Source organism: Pongo pygmaeus, chromosome 8 (genome assembly GCF_028885625.2).
Source record: "Pongo pygmaeus isolate AG05252 chromosome 8, NHGRI_mPonPyg2-v2.0_pri, whole genome shotgun sequence".
In the NCBI taxonomy this organism is placed as follows: Eukaryota; Metazoa; Chordata; class Mammalia; order Primates; family Hominidae; genus Pongo; species Pongo pygmaeus.
In genome coordinates, this window is record NC_072381.2 from 26,723,675 (window position 1) to 26,739,814 (window position 16,140).

Consider the following 16,140-nt stretch of genomic DNA (forward strand, 5'->3'; position numbering starts at 1 on the left):
GGGCAACAGAGTGAGACTCCGTCTCAATAAAAACAAAAATAAAAAATAAACCAATTCTAGTTAGCATCTACTTTATATTCCCAATAAGATTCAGAAAAGTTTAGATTCTATGAAAGAAGGGATAAGATACAAGACAGTCGGCTTAGAGGAAGGGGTGCTCGTTAAAAGGTGTTAGGATGGCAACCATATTTCTTTCTTTCTTTTTTTTTTTTTGAGATAGAGTCTCACTCTGTCACCAGGCTGGAGTGCAGTGGCAAGATCTTGGCTCACTGTGAGCTCCAGCTCCCAGGTTCAAGCGATTCTCCTGCCTCAGCCTCCCATGTAGCTTGGATTACAGGTGTGCACCACCACACCTGGCTAATTTTTGTATTTTTAATAGAGACGGGGTTTCACCATGTTGGCCCACATGGTGTCTATCTCCTGATGTTGTGATCTGCCTGCCTCGGCCTCCCAAAGTGCTGGGATTACAGGTGTGAGCCAATGGCAACCACATTTCTTAAGACGAGGACTGTGTTTTCTTCTCCCACGGCGGAGGAGAGTTTAAGTGAACGTGTGTGGTCTCTCTGTACCTGTTCCCTCATTCCTGCAGCTAGTGGGGGAAGTGTTCTAATGGGTCAGAGTCTGGGATTTTTGCAGGACCACATTTAGGTATTGTTACTGTAAGGCAAGAACAGGAAAGAGGCTGGGCATGATGGCTCACACCTGTAATCCCAGAACTTTAGGAAGCCGAGACAGGAGGCTCACTTGAGCCCAGGGGTTCAAGACCCCCCTGGGCAACATAGTAAGACTCCCGTCTCATTTTTATTAAAAAAAAAAAAAAATAGGAAAGAGGCCCCTTTTAGTCTCTTGGACCTGCCTTCACACAAAGCCCTTTTGGTTTTTGCTATTTCTTTGTTGTGGCCAAGAGGATGTAGTCATAGGTTTGCTTGGCTAAACAGCCCTGCCAACAGGTAGGTTCTCAAGATTGTAGGCTAAGGAAAAATTTTACTACGACAGACTGCATCCTCAAACAGCTTTTCTCCTCCAAGTAACTGGATATTTCTTTCTTTGATGTCATGACTTAAGTCATTACAGAATTATATATATATATATTTATATTTATATATTTATATATAATATATATATTTTATATTTATATTTTTATATTTTTATATATATAGTGTGTGTGTTCACCATTACAAGAAATTATTTGTTCTTTATAAAAATTAACTACCTCATTCTCATTGCTCTCAATTGACATGTTCCATTTCAATATCTTCCTTCTAGAATAATTTTTAAGCTGTAATTCACTATAGGGGAAAAATTACATAAAACATTTTCAAGCTACCATATGGTTTCCAGAGAACATACTAAGGGAGAAAATGTGTAAATAATACATGGTTTTTGACTTGCTGAGTAAAGTGTGCTACAGAAATGTTTGTATCATGAATAACTTTGATGGGGGGATCTTTTTTCACAGAGTTTAGGAGTTGACACTCTCCCTCCTCCTGACCCTAATCCACCCAGAGCTGAATTTAACTACAGTGTGGGGTTTAAAGATTTAAATGGTAAGCATAACAATTTCTTTTCTTAAGTAATTCAAAATCATAATGATGATTCAAATCAGGATGAAACTTTAATTTGAAAACTAAATTAAAGGAACCTAAACACCATGATAAATATCATTGTTAAAATCATGGATTTCAGACTGGGTTTTACTATGTCTGGATTGAATTGAGAGAGTCAAGAAGATATTTTTGCCAATAATGAAAGGGAACACCATTCTGCATTTGTGAAAAGTCTCAAAATGATCTTGTGTTTTGAAGTAAGGGGAGTTTCTTCTTATTACTAAGCCCATAGAGTAACAAGGAGTAGTATATAAAAATATTAATAAGGCAATGTCCCTTCAGTGATAGAAATCAACTATTTCATAATGATTAATAAATATGAATCAATACTTCATATTTTATTTAAAATATTTTTTAATTTATATATAATATATACTTATATGTAATTTAGTCTACTTGACATTTTTTCATTTTTCCTGAACTTGTCACTTTATTTTATTACCAAAAATCTCTCAGCCATGCATGGTGGCTCACACCTGTGATCCCAGCACTTTAGGACGCCAAGGCAAAAGGATTGCTTGAGCTCAGGAGTTTGAAACCAGCCTGGACAACATGGCAAGACTACATCTCTACAAAAAATAAAAAAAAAAAAATTAGCCAAGTGTGGTGGCATGTGCCTGTGGTCTCAGCTACTTGGGAGGCTGAGGCAGAAAGATCAAGGCTGCAGTGAGCTATGTTTCTGCCACTGCACTCCACCCTGGGCAACAGAGTGAGATTCTATCTCAAGAAAATAAAAAACAAAACAAAACAAAAACTCTCTGTTTATTTAAGTGGAGACATCTTTAGGCCACATGCTATTCATATTATAATAAGTCTTGAGGCCAGGTGTGGTGACTCACGCCTGTAATTCCAACACTTTGGGAGGCCAAGGCGGGTGGATCACAAGGTCAGGAGATTGAGACCATCCTGGCTAACACGGTGAAACCCGGTCTCTACTAAAAATACAAGAAATTAGCCGGGCATGGTGGCGGTGCCTGTAGTCCCAGCTGCTCGGGAGGTTGAGGCAGGAGAATGGTGTGAACCCGGGCGGCAGAGCTTGCAGTGAGCTGAGATCGCGCCACTGCACTCCAACCTGGGCGGCAGAGCGAGACTCCGTCTCAAAAAAAAATAAATAAATAAAAATAAAAATAGTAAGTCTTGAAGTAATCACTTTCAAATTAGTGAGAACTCCCTGAAACTCTGGAAAAAGATTTCCCAAAGCCTTGCAGTGCCTACCAAAAATGTGAAAAGCAAAATAGGAGAGAAGTTCAATTACAGAAATCCAGAATTCCAAGTTTTATTTCTGTCCGTCTCTGGAATTTTTTTTTTTTTTCAGACAGAGTCTCTCTCTGTCACCCAGGCTGGAGTGCGGTGGCAGGATCTCTGTTCACCGCAACCTCTGCCCCCTGGGTTCAAGTGATTCTCCTGCCTCAGCCTTCTGAGTAGCTGGGACTACAGGCATGCGCCACCATGACCGGCAAATTTTTGTATTTTTAGTAGAGATGGGGTTTCGCCATGTTGGCTAGGCTGGTCTCGAACTCCAGACCTCAGGTGATCCAACTGTTTCAGCCTCCCAAAGTGCTGGAATTACAGGTGTGAACCATGGCGCCTGACCAGGATTTCTTTGTTTCTGTCATTTCCAGTAGTTTTGTAGTAAACCATTAGGTGCCAGTGACTGTTTCTTGATAAATTATAATATACCTCTTCTGATTTTCTCTTTTTCCTACACTCTTTTTTATTTGCCACATAAATTTATTATTCCCACCAGTCATTTCCATCACGATGGTAACATTCATGAAGTTTTTACAAAAGCAGGCCAGGTGTGGTGGCTCTTGCCTATAATCCCAGCACTTTGGGAGGCCGACGCTGGTGGATCACTTGAGGTCAGGATTTCAAGACCAGCCTGGCCAACATGATGAAACCCCATCTCTACTAAAAATACAAAAATTAGCCAGGCAAGGTGGCGGGCACCTGTAATCTCAGCTACTCGGGAGGCTGAGGGACGAAAATCGCTGGAAACCAGAAGGTGGAGGGTGCAGTGAGCCAAGATCGTGCCACTGCACTTCAGCCTGGATGACAGAGCAAGACTCTGTTAAATAAATAAATAAATAAGTAAATAAATAAATGCTATACACTTTTGTAAAATTATGATTGCAATAGATAACATATACTTGCACATATGAACAAAGCAAATTTAGCCTCACCAATTCATAACAGCCACATGCTTTATAATCAGTTCAATTAAAATTAAAATTTAATCAATATTTCAATTTAATTGTAGTTATCTCAACTAATGCTTTCTAAGCACTAACTCAGGGCCTGGTATCACAGTACTGACAATGATAGGAGCAATGATACCCAGTAAGATATAAACATAGTGATGTTACACTACAGTAATAAGACACTTTTCTCATTAAGGAAACAAGATGTACACATGTGGCCTAATTTGGATACAGGACAAGACAATTAAAAACTACTGCTTTGTATGGAAAATTAAATTTTTATGGAATTAGATTAAGAATAGATTTGTTTTGTCTTCACTTTAAAACACTGCTAAAACAAGTTCAAAATATTTTGCCCAGGCTGGGTGCGAGCCTGTAATCATGCTTGTAATTCTATCACTTTGGGAGGCCAAGGCAGGAGGATCATTTAATCCCAGGAGTTTGAGACAAGTCTGGGCAACATAATGAGACCACTGTCTCTATAAAAAATTAGCCAGGCATGCTCGTATGTGCCTGTAGTCCCAGCTACTCGGGAGGCTGAGGTGGGAGGATTGCTTGAACCCATGAGGTCGAGGCTACAGTGAGCTATGATCCTACCACTGCACTCCAGCCTGGGCAACAGAGGTTGCAATGAGCCAAGATCATGCTGCTGCACTCCAGCCTGGGTGACAAAGCGAGACTCTGTCTCAAAAAAAAAAAAAAAAAGAAAAGAAATTATATATAAAAAAGGCTTATAGTAAAATAAACTTGTTTTTACACATTTAGGAAACCCAAACTTTAGTCCAAGTACTGTAAACTAGCACTATTAGCATTACTGCAATATGCTGTGTGACATTTATGATGATGATGTCTGACAAACAAAGCTTATTTGTTACTGAGTAGGCTTTATTCCAGCTGCTCCCATTTCCTCAGTCTGGTTCATCATATCTATAGCAGCTAGAATTCTCCTCATGGATCACTTCCTTCCTGTCCATCCTTTGTTCATTATATTCACCATATAATGTATGCCTGATCATCAAAGTACTCCACCAAGACTATTCACCAATACCACCCCAACTACACCACATGATCTAATCAACGTTCAGGATCACACATCTGTTCTACCATAGTAATCTCACACCTGGAAGAAATCCTAAGGAGGTCTCTCCTCCCTCTCTCTCACTCTGAAAATTTATGTCTTTCCTTTCTTTTAAAAGTTAACTCCCAGTTTACCGTCTTCATTAAGTTTCTACCATTTAATCCCATAATTTTTTAACTCCTTGCCACCTATGGTGTTTTAATTTCTGCTATTTATCATTAATGGCTCTTGGCTGGGCACAGTGGCTCATGCCTCTAATCCCAGCACTTTGGGAGGCTGAGGTGGGAAGATTCCTTGAGTCCAGGAGTTTGAGACCAGTCTAGACAACATGACAAAACCCTGTCTCTACACAAAATGCAAAAATTAGCTGGACATGGTGGCATGCACCTGTAGTCTCATCTGCTTGGGAGGCTGAGTTGGGAGGATTGCTTGAGCCTGGGAGGCAGAGATTGCAGTGAGCCAAGATCACACTATGGCACTCCAGCCTGGGCAATAGAGTAAGACTCTGTCTCAAAAAAAAAAAAAAAAAAGAAAGAAAGAAAGAAAAAAGAAAAGAAAATATTGCTCTATCTCTGAATATGAAGTTTTCTACAGTTAGCTGGTGAGCCTATAGAAGCTCCATCTTCACCCCAAAGTCACAGGCACATTAAACCCCTGTTGGTTGAAATCCAATTTCTTCTAAATAGCAGCAGTACTCTCTTTGCCCTCCAAATGCTTAGGGAAAACTCCCCTTCCATCCATTTCCAATGCTCCCCCCCTGCTACTTTTCTAAAACCCTAAGATGTTACATTATAGGATTTCCTACTTAGGCATCTATTCGTGTGCTTGGATTTGACTTTATAGCTGGTATGTCAGGTGCCCCAGTGTAGAGAACACATTTCTCCCAATTTTTTTTCTTGGTGTTAGAAACTCACTCGGATTAACCATGCAACAAACGCAGCAACAGTTCTTTTAGGAATTCCTATGCTTGTGCTATTGAATTAAAATATTCTCAATCTTCTCATTATATCATAACCAATCAAAATAATGATTCCTTTCTACTCAAATATTATGCTTAAAAATTATCTTCTTTCAGTTTTTCCAGATGCAAATAGTTTTTTATACCATTAATGTGATTTTCCCTACTAGAGTCTTTAAATGCACTGGAAGACCAAGATTTAGATGCTCTCATGGCAGATCTGGTAGCAGACATAAGTGAGGCTGAGCAGAGGACAATCCAGGCACAGAAAGAGTCCTTGCAGAATCAACATCATTCAGCATCTCTACAAGCATCAAATTTCAGTGGTGCAGCCTCTCTTGGTTATGGAACAAATGTTGCTGCCAGTGGTATCAGCCAATATGAGGATGACTTACCACCTCCACCAGCCGATCCTGTGTTAGACCTTCCACTGCCACCACCACCTCCTGAACCTCTCTCTCAGGTAAGTATATGGGACCAGAAATGGCAGGGCCATCAACCTCTGCTACCTATCACTGATGTTCTTTGAAGTGATCATTACATTCCTAAGTTTGTACATCCAAAGATCTGAAATACTAAAAAACAAAGATACAGAGCACACTCATTGCAAAGCTAGAACCCTCTGTAAGCAAGCCACATGGGTGTGTATCAAGACTGTATTAGGGCCATATTCAGGATTTACTGTAGTTTGCTTAAAAAATATTTGTATACAAAATCTCTTTGATAAAACTCAGTCTTTTGGGGAAATGTTTTATTAACATCATATTGAAATGTGGAACTGATTATATATTTCCATGTCCCTGTTCTTAGCTCAGTACATAGAGAATAGAAGGCATTCATTATACATTTTCTGAGTAGAGTGAAATTGAATTTTGTTGAACTTGGCAGCCCTGTTCAGTAGGACAGGTACATCCAAGTATCTCTTGTAATGTCATAGATGGGGAGGGTGTTACATAGCAGGCAGGTGATGGGTGCTTGATATTGATAAATTTCTGAATATTGAAAACAGACAACTGGAAAGTTTAAATGATCATTATTTGGGATATTAACTCATAGTACATCTCTCATAAAAGTAAAAAGAACACTTTTAAGGATTTTCTTTTTAGAGTAAGCCAAATACTTTAGAGGAGAGTCCAGTTCAATTTCTGGTGGCTTCCACAGTGGTCACACTGTGTCATGATGTTTGGTACTCACAAATAAGACCCTAGAGACCCTGAAAGAGATCATACTATGCCTTTTGAATGAACAAATATTGAATATAAATCAAATATTAAATTATACTCTATCACACACAGTGCTCTATTGTGTACTTATTATAGAAAATTTATGTGAAAATGGAGATCAATATAGAACAGAGACTCTTAATGTAGGGTCCATGAAGATTTCGAGGGGACCATGCACCCCTTGAAAGTAAACAAAGTACAAAGTTGAATGGACTTGTGAAGCTTTATGGGCTTTCTTAAAGGGGCTTGTGGCTCAAAAAACAATTTGAGAACCACTGCTATAAAAAGATACATGCCTATATTCAAGTAATTAGAATGTAACCAGAACAGCTCATCTCTTCGATACTTAACTTGCAAAAATCAAAGAGCTTTGGGCTCATAAAATACTTCACTCACTTTTCAGCCTGTTCATATGAGCTTGTCAGTGCTTTTGTTTTTTGGTGAATTGTAAGTTTAAATTTCAGTATCTCAGGCTGGGAGTGGTGGCTCACGCCTGTAATCCCAGTATTTTGGGAGGCTGACATGGACGGATCATGAAGTCAGGAGATGGAGACCATCCAGGCTAACATGGTGAAACCCCATCTCTACTAAAAATACAAAAAAATTAGCCGGGCGTGGTGGCGGGCACCTGTAGTCCCAGCTACTCGGGAGGCTGAGGCAGGAGAATAGCGTGAACCCCAGGAGGCGGAGCTTGCAGTGAGCCGAGATCGCGCCACTGCACTCCAGCCTGGGCAACAGAGTGAGACTCCGTCTCAAAAAAAAAAAAAAAAAATCAGTCTCTGTTAACATTTGGGGGCATTAAGAACCCCTTTAAGAATCTAATAAAAAATTAGAAATCCCAAAAAAGACATCCTGATCCAAAAGTATGCATATAATTTCAGGGAGTGTTCAAATCCCTGGAGATGTGTCAATCTATAGATTCCTTAGGTCGGATCCCAGTTTGTGAGCCAAGCAGATTTTTGTGGTCTAAATATACGAACCACTGTTAAAGTCATCATTTCATCTGTTAAGTTACCATTCCCAAGCTATAAAGAGTGACTGCCTTCTGTATCTTTGAGTTGAAGAATTTTGTTATAGTCATTTAAATTCTGAAAATTGAATGTTTCAGGTGATGGATACCCCATTTATCCAGATGTAATTATTATACGTTGTATGCCTTTAAAAAGTAATTAATAAATTCTGAAAATCAAGCATGTGAAATTTGGTATCTTTTGTTAATATAAAGTAGCTGAGACACTAGCAATGACAGAAGTGATTACTCACTGGTATTACTTAATGGACTGTATTGAAGAATATCCTGCCCTTTTCCAGGAAGAGGAAGAAGCCCAAGCCAAGGCTGATAAAATTAAGCTGGCGCTGGAAAAACTGAAGGAGGCCAAGGTTAAGAAGGTGAATCATGAATCCCTTTTGCATGGGGGCAGTTAAATTAAGAAACTGTGATTATGCTTAATGATAAAAAACAAAATGAAGCCAGGCGCAGTGGCTTACACCTGTAATCCCAGCACTCTGGGAGGCCAAGGTAGGTGGATCACAAGGTCAGGAGATCGAGACCATCCTGGCTAACACGGTGAAACCCCGTCTCTACTAAAAATACAAAAAATTAGCTGGGTATGGTGGCGGGTGCCTGTAGTCCCAGCTACTCGGGAGGCTGAGGAAGGAGAATTGTTTGAATCCAGGAGGCGGAGGTTGTAGGGAGCTGAGATCGCGCCACTGCACTCCAGCCTGGGAGACAGAGTGAGATTCCATCTCAAAAAAAAAAAAAAAAAAAAAAGGAAAAGAAAGAAAAAAAGAAAAAAGAAAATGTTGAGTGATACTTTCCAAATAGTTGTAATTTTCAAAAACTTTTAAGAACAAAGATAAGAGTATACAATTGTTCTTTCTATAACATCAGTTAGCTCACTTGTGATTGATAAATAAGGGACTTGTGTTAGTATAAACGTAGAGGTTTCGTTGGCTTGTACAGGATTTTTTTTGCTGGCTTATACATGAATTTTCCTGGGAGCTGGAATGGTGGGAGCAGAATTATACCTTCAACAAGAAAGGAAAGGGCCCTTGGCTTGGCTGCTGTACAAGCAGGGGGCCTTTCAGCTCTGTCTTAAGAAATTTTAAAACAAGTTTGCACATCCAGGGCTCCCTTCCTTTGAGCCGCCCTCTCCAGGACTTTGCAAAATTCTTGGTTGATAGCAGGTGGTGCCACCTTTGGGGACTGCCTAACTGGGTCAGAGCTCAGCTTCTGTCGGCCTGGCCTCTGCTTTTCCTCAATTGCTCTTGTCCACTTTTCCTGTGCCCTGGGGCAGCCGTCAGCCCTGCTGCTGACCTAGATGTCCAAGTTATCTCCCAGGGTACCAAATGCTGTTTTTGCTGGTGCTCCGGTTTCAAAATAGTTTTTGAGTAATCTGCCCTTAACCCTACTTTCCTAATAAGCCTGTAACTTGATCATGCAATTTTTCACAGAGTATAGGTTTTTGAAGAACACATGTATTGTATTATAACAACAGATACAGCTGTATTTAACCTCACTAGAAGAATATATCTAATGATAATAAAGTGTTAATAATAGTTAGGCTGGGTGCTGTGGCTCACGCCTGTAATCCCAACACTTTGGGAGGCCAAGGCAGGTGGATCACCTGAGGTCAGGAGTTCGAGACCAGCCTAGCCAACACGGTGAAACCCTGTGTCTACTAAAAGTATAAAAATTAGCTGGATGCAGTGGTATGCACCTGTAATCCCAGCTACTCGGGAGGCTGAGGCAGGATAATCATTTGAGCCCAGAAGGCGGAGGTTGCCGTGAACCAAGATTGCACCACTGCATTCCAGCCTGGACTCCAGAGCGAGACTCCATCTCAAAAAAACAAAAAATTAAAAAAAAAAAAAGTTAATTTGGTAAAGTAAGGGAAAGATGAAACAGTCTTCATTGTGTTTTGTTTTGAGACAGGGTCTTGCTCTATCACCCAGGCTGATCATGGCTCACTGCAGCCTTAAACTCCTGGGATCAAGCAATCCTCCTCCCTCAGCCTCCTGAGTAGCTGGAACCACAGGCATATACCACCATGCCCGGCTAATTTATTTTTATTTTTTGTAGAGTTGAGGCCTCCCTATGTTGCCTAGGCTAGTCTCAGACTCCTAGGCCTCACAAAGTGAGCCTCACAAAGTGCTGGAATTACAGGTGTGAGCCACCATGCCTGGCTCTTCATCTGATTTCAACTCCTGAAGCAAATAACATCTCTGAGACTCACTGAGAATTTTCTGCTGAGAGTTGTGTGAATTGTCCTTTTCACATAAGGCTTTACGCTTTCTATTCTCATGGCACCTGTCACAGTTCTCTGAATGAAGGTGTTCAATACCTGCCGATGGATGGATATTCAGGAAGTAGTCTTTGGCTACCCCTGGACCCAGACTTTCAAGGTTCATCTAGGGGAGTCTTCCCAGATTAGCTTGGTTCCACTCATTCCAAATGTGCCCAAATTTCCTTACCATTCTTCTCCCCTGTTTTCTGCAAGTGATTAATTCCACAGTCAATCATTGGAACTCCACATCCTCATCTGCCTCGCCCTTTTCTCAAACCTTGGTGAAATCCAACTGTCCTCTTGCTCAGTCCTGGGTGCTCAGTGAGCTACCCTGGTTCAATCACTCTCTCACCTACAAAACCATTTTTTTTTAAGAGACAAGGGTCTCACTGTGTTGCCCAGGTTGGTCTCAAACTCCTAGCATCAAGCGATCCTCCCACCTGGGCCTCCCAAAGTGCTGGGATTACAAGCATGAGCCACCACACCTGGCCTCAGCTAATGATTTTGTTGCCCATTTCTCAGGGAAAACAGACGCAGTCAAAATAAAAGTTGCGCAAGCTCCCACCAAGACATCTACCTATCTACCTGCGTGCATCTCTACCCATATATACCATATTCTTTCCTTAACAATGGATAAATCATTATGTTTCTGCCGAGAGCCAGTCTCTTCTCTTGGGCTGCAGTGTCTCTTTCTGTCCTCCTCTGCTCAAAAGTCTCCGATGTCTGACCATCTCACACATGAAGCCAGAATGCATCCTCCCAGTGGCCTCCAGTCCCTGCATGACATGGCGACCAGTCACCTCCCTGGCCTCATCTCCCAGCATTCACTCCTTCATTCACCCCATTCTAGCTGCCTGGTCTCCTGGCTGCCCCTTAAGCACTCCAGGCCTGCCCTTGCCTTGGCACCTTGGCACTTTGCAGGTCCTCTGCCTCTTCCCTGGATTCTGAGTAGGTTCGCTGTGCATCTCTTTTAAGTCTTTGGTCACCTTCCTAGCGAGGCCTTTCCTATCTAACACCACATGCACACATCCCTAGTACTCCCAATCCTTCCCCCACTTTAGTGTTCCCCTCAGTGCTTAACACTACCCTGTGTGTGTGTGTGTGTGTGTGTGTGTGTGTGTGTGTGTGTGTTTGTGTGGCAAGGTCTTGCTCTGTCACCCAGGCTGGAGTGCAGTGGTGCAATCACAGCTCACTGAAGCCTCAAATTCTTGGCCTCAAGTGATCCTCCCACCCAGCCTCCCAAGTAGCTGAGACTACAGGTATGCACCACCATGGCCCACTATTTTTTAAAATTATTTGTAGAGAAAGGATCTGGCTATATTGCCCAGGCTTGTTTCAAACTCCTGGCCTCAAGCAATCCTCCCAGTTCAGCCTGTCAAAGTGCTGGGATTACAGGCATGTAATAATAGTTAAAATAGTTAATTTGGTAAATTAAGGGAAAGATGAAACAGGCGTGTAATTCCAGCACTTTGGGAGGCTTCGGTGGGAGGATTGCTTGGCCTGGCCTACTTTACTTATTTGTCTTATGTATTGCCCGTATCCCCTCCCCACCACCCCACAGGATCTCCCCTAGGGATCTTTGTCTCTTTTCCCACCAATGCATCCCCATTTCTTAGAATAGGTGCCAGGATCACACAGAGGTGAACAAGTCAAGTGCGGTCCCTGCTTGTGGAGAGTTAGGGTCTAGTTAGACTCTAGCTCTGAAGAAAATAAACCAGGAAGAAGTGATAGAGAGTACTCAGGCAACCCTACCAGATGGATTTGGTGCTGAGGAGGCCTCTCTGAGCAGGCAGCCCTGGAGGGAAGGCCTCTGGCCAGAAGCTGTTGGATGCATGTGGGTGTGGTGCTAGGGGGCATTCCGGGCAGAGGGAGCAGAGAGTGAAATATGCTCCAGCAAGAATGAGCTCGGGGAGGTGGGGAAAAAAGGAAGGAACTGAGGACACAGAGGCAGCTGGGAGACACAGGGTCTCATAGGCCCAAGGAGAAGTTTGGGTTGTATTATAAGTGCAATGGGAAACCATTTGAGGGTTTTAAACAGGGGAGTGTAAGACGAATACACGGCTTTTAAAGGTCATAAAGGGCCAGGCACAGAGGCTCACACCTCTAATCTCAGCACTTTGGGAGGCCGAGGCAGGAGGATTGCTTGAGGTCAGGAGTTAAGACCAGCCTGGGCAACATAGCAAGACCCCATCTCCACAAAAGTAGAAATTGTTTTTAATTAGCTGGGCGTGGCAGTTCACACAGGTAGTCCCAGCTACAGGAGGCTGAGGCGGGAGGATCCCTTGAGCCCAGGAGTTCAAGGTTGCAGTGAGCTGTGATCATACCACTGCACTCCAGCCTGGGCGGCAGAGCAAGATCTTGTCTCTAAAATAAATAAATATGGGTCATACCGGCTACTTTGTAGAAAATGGATTGTAGGGGCAAGGTATGAGAGCAGGATTGTAGCACACAATCTCACACATGGATAAACGTGTAGAATTGATCACACATGGTTGGCAGCTAAGGATTAGCTGTGCTGAGTCATTGACTTTACCTCCCAAGATAAAAAGACAAAAGAAAAAGGTAAAAGTAAACTTCCTAATTAGACTATTTCAAACCCCTGGATTATGTATAAAATATATTATTTATGTATTTTCAGAAGGGGAAATGAAAAGTAAGTTGTTTCTTAGATTAAAAGATAGAACAACCAGCAGATTCCATTCATTCGCTTCAGCTGGAGACTAAGAGAACAGGAGGAGAGGGCAGGTATTTCCTGCCATATATCAGAAAGTGAGAAAGTGTTGCCATGATTTAGTTTAGATGAATTATAATGGCACACACAAAGCACAAGCTGCCTTGATTCAACAAAGAAGATGGAAAACAGAAGCCCCTCTGATCAGTGAGGAAGGAAAGAAAATTACGAAGACAAGTTACGTATTTGCTCTGATTTCAGACACTCTGAATATATTTGTTCTGTGGTGCAGAATATTAAGAAAATAACAGACACACTCATGCGTTAAAAGAATAACTGCAATGTACTCATGCATAATCTACAACATGTTTTTAAAGGATGGAAATCAAATCTATCTGTCATACTTTGCCCTCAAGTATTCTGTGGGCTGTTGACATCATTTTGAATTACAAATGATGTATACAGCTTGTGCTACAAAGATTTTGGAACTAGAAACAGAATCAGACTCATGCGTTACTTTTATTTTTTAAAAAAAATGCCCTGTGACACCAGAGAACAATTCCATTTGTAAATTTTATTATAGAAGCAAAAAAAAAACTGTAAATGATTTAGGTCTCAGATATTTTTGTATTTAGCATCTTGCAAAAAAAGAAGAAATTATAAAAGCTATAAAATCTTTAATGGATTATTTAAGTTTTTTCACCCTTGAATCACTTTGCCCCATAGTGTAAATATGAAAGTATTTAGCTTGCTAAATTGCATAACTCTGATTTAGCTTACTAAATCACATAACTGTGATTTAATGTTATGTGTTGGTATAGAGCTACTCTTCAGCTTGCAAACGTGAGGGAAGCTGTGAAGAATAGTAAATATAATTTCTTCTTGCTAAACATCACAAGGCTTCTCTTGGTTATGTGTGTGTGTGTGTGTGTGTGTTTTCTAAATTCCATAATTGTGGACATTCATAAGTACAGGTGGATTAACTCTAGTTTCCAATTTCTGCAAAAAAACACCTTTAATCATCGCCAAATTATGTGGTTTAGTATTTTTTCTCCATATGTATGTTTTTATAGAACATAAAAAAACAGCAACATATGTTTTATTTTCTTAAAAATTCCTAAGCAGGATTGAGATGTAGTCAAACATCATTAATCTTTCCATCAGGAACATTAAATTGTCTAAGCCTTAACATTGGTAGTGTGTCTTAGCACATGTAGCTACTTTACAGCAGTAATTCTCAGCAGAGAGCAGCAAGTACACCTTCCACAGAAAATAAATCCTAGTAAAGACTGCTATTTGAAGAATTTCTCTATTTCCATGCAACCCTCCATGACTCATTTCTAAGGTCAGATGAATGGATCTTTGACACCTACCATTTATAGTTGGGCCTACCATTTTATCATCAAAAGACAAATACAGGGAAAAAGCAACTATCGAACTACAGATGTCTGGGCTAGAGATTTTCAAGGGAAAAAAAAAAGTGTTCTTTAGGAAACCCTGGGATAAGGCTCTGATTTAAATGGTCCCTGGAGGAAGAAAGCATTTTGACTGCCCCATGTCTACATTTTGATCTTGGGGGTGTATGTGAATGTTGGAAATAGAAGGTATTACATGAGTGCTTCAACTTGTGGTTGCTGCCTGCAACTCACCCAAATGGTTACCACCACACACACCCTTCCATTGCTATCAGTAACTCTGCAGAACCATCTACAGGAACTACACTCTTCAAACTGTTAACTATAGAGTGTTAGGAAGGAATGAAGATACAGCCGTACAACCCTGGTCGTGCTCTATCTCATCTGATCTCAGAAGCTAAACAGGGTTAGGTCTGGTTAGTACTTGGATGGGAGGTAGGAATGGGACAAAACCTGGCTGCTCAGAACCTAATCCAAACTTGTGGAGAGAAAGAAATGCTACCAAATTTATGGTTTCTCTCTCCTTTTTCAGTCCATCTAATCACTTTTTTAATAACGATAAGTCTTATCAGTGAATAACCGGGACCAGCCGTTAAGCTCATATGCTACAAATACACAGGTATCAAAGAAAATCCAAAGCCTAGCTGCATAACTTCAAGAATTAATTCTGTTACATTACATGAAAATCACAGTCTCTCTAACGAGTAAGATCTTTTTTGTTGTTGTTGTTTTCTTTTCTTTTTTTTTTTTTTTTTGAGACAGAGTCTCGCTCCATCCCCCATGCTGGAGTGCAGTGCTGCAATCTCGGCTCACTGCAACCTCTGCCTCCCAGTTTCAAGCGATTCTCCTGCCTCAGCCTCCTGAGCAGCTGGGATTATAGGCACATGCCACCACGCCAGGCTAACTTCTGTATTTTTAGTAGAGACGGGGTTTCATCATGTTGGTTAGGCTGGTCTTGAACTCCTGACCTCATGATCTGTCCACCTTGGCCTCCCAAAGTGCTGGGATAACAGGCGTGAGCCACCATGCCCGGCTGAATCAGATGTTTTAATAACTTTGACAAGTTGCCTAGAAAAAGTCAAGGATATTCTGTGTTTTTACTGAAGATAAGTAAATGCAGCTTCCTCCAAACCTACAGATTTGGAATGAGATTACTACCAATTTTATTGTGAATTTAATTCAATAGAATATTTTGAAAATGGAATAAAAAGTAAATTAGGGGCTGGATACAGTGGTTCATGCCTGTAATCCCAGCACTTTAGGTGGGTGAGGCAGGAGAATTTCTTGAGGCCAGGAGTTTGAATGAACAAAAATTAGCTGGGTGTGGTGGTGCACACCTGTGGTCCCAACCACTCAGGAGGCTGAGGTGGGAGGATCAATTGAGCCCAGGAGGTCGAGGCTACAGTAACCCAAGATGACACCACTGCACTCCAGCCTAGGCAACAGAGCAAGACCCTGTCACACACACACACACAAACGAAAATTAGATTCATCATGTGCCTGCAAAACAGCTTATTTCTCAGTCTACATTCATTTCACTTAATCCAACTCTGATCTCAAATGTGCCCTGCTGTAACTATCTGTCTGTCAGTGGGGCCCCCTCAGTGACACCGTGTTGACATATGCTCTGTGGACCTTTAGAGAATTGTAGATTAACCAACTTGCTCTTATTTGGTGTCTTCAGACTCTTGGGTTGCATG

General features: G+C 41.3%; 1 protein-coding gene across 1 annotated transcript in view; it reads left to right on the top strand.

Moving 5' to 3' along the window:
• Nucleotides 1–16,140, top strand: part of LOC129006221 (amyloid beta A4 precursor protein-binding family B member 1-interacting protein) — a 130,792-nt gene that overhangs the window by 56,940 nt on the left and 57,712 nt on the right. The window contains exons 4-6 of the mRNA XM_054435683.2: nt 1,460–1,547; nt 6,015–6,307; nt 8,379–8,456. Coding sequence (XP_054291658.1) covers nt 1,460–1,547; nt 6,015–6,307; nt 8,379–8,456 — 459 coding nt within the window. The remainder of the gene's footprint in view (nt 1–1,459; nt 1,548–6,014; nt 6,308–8,378; nt 8,457–16,140) is intronic.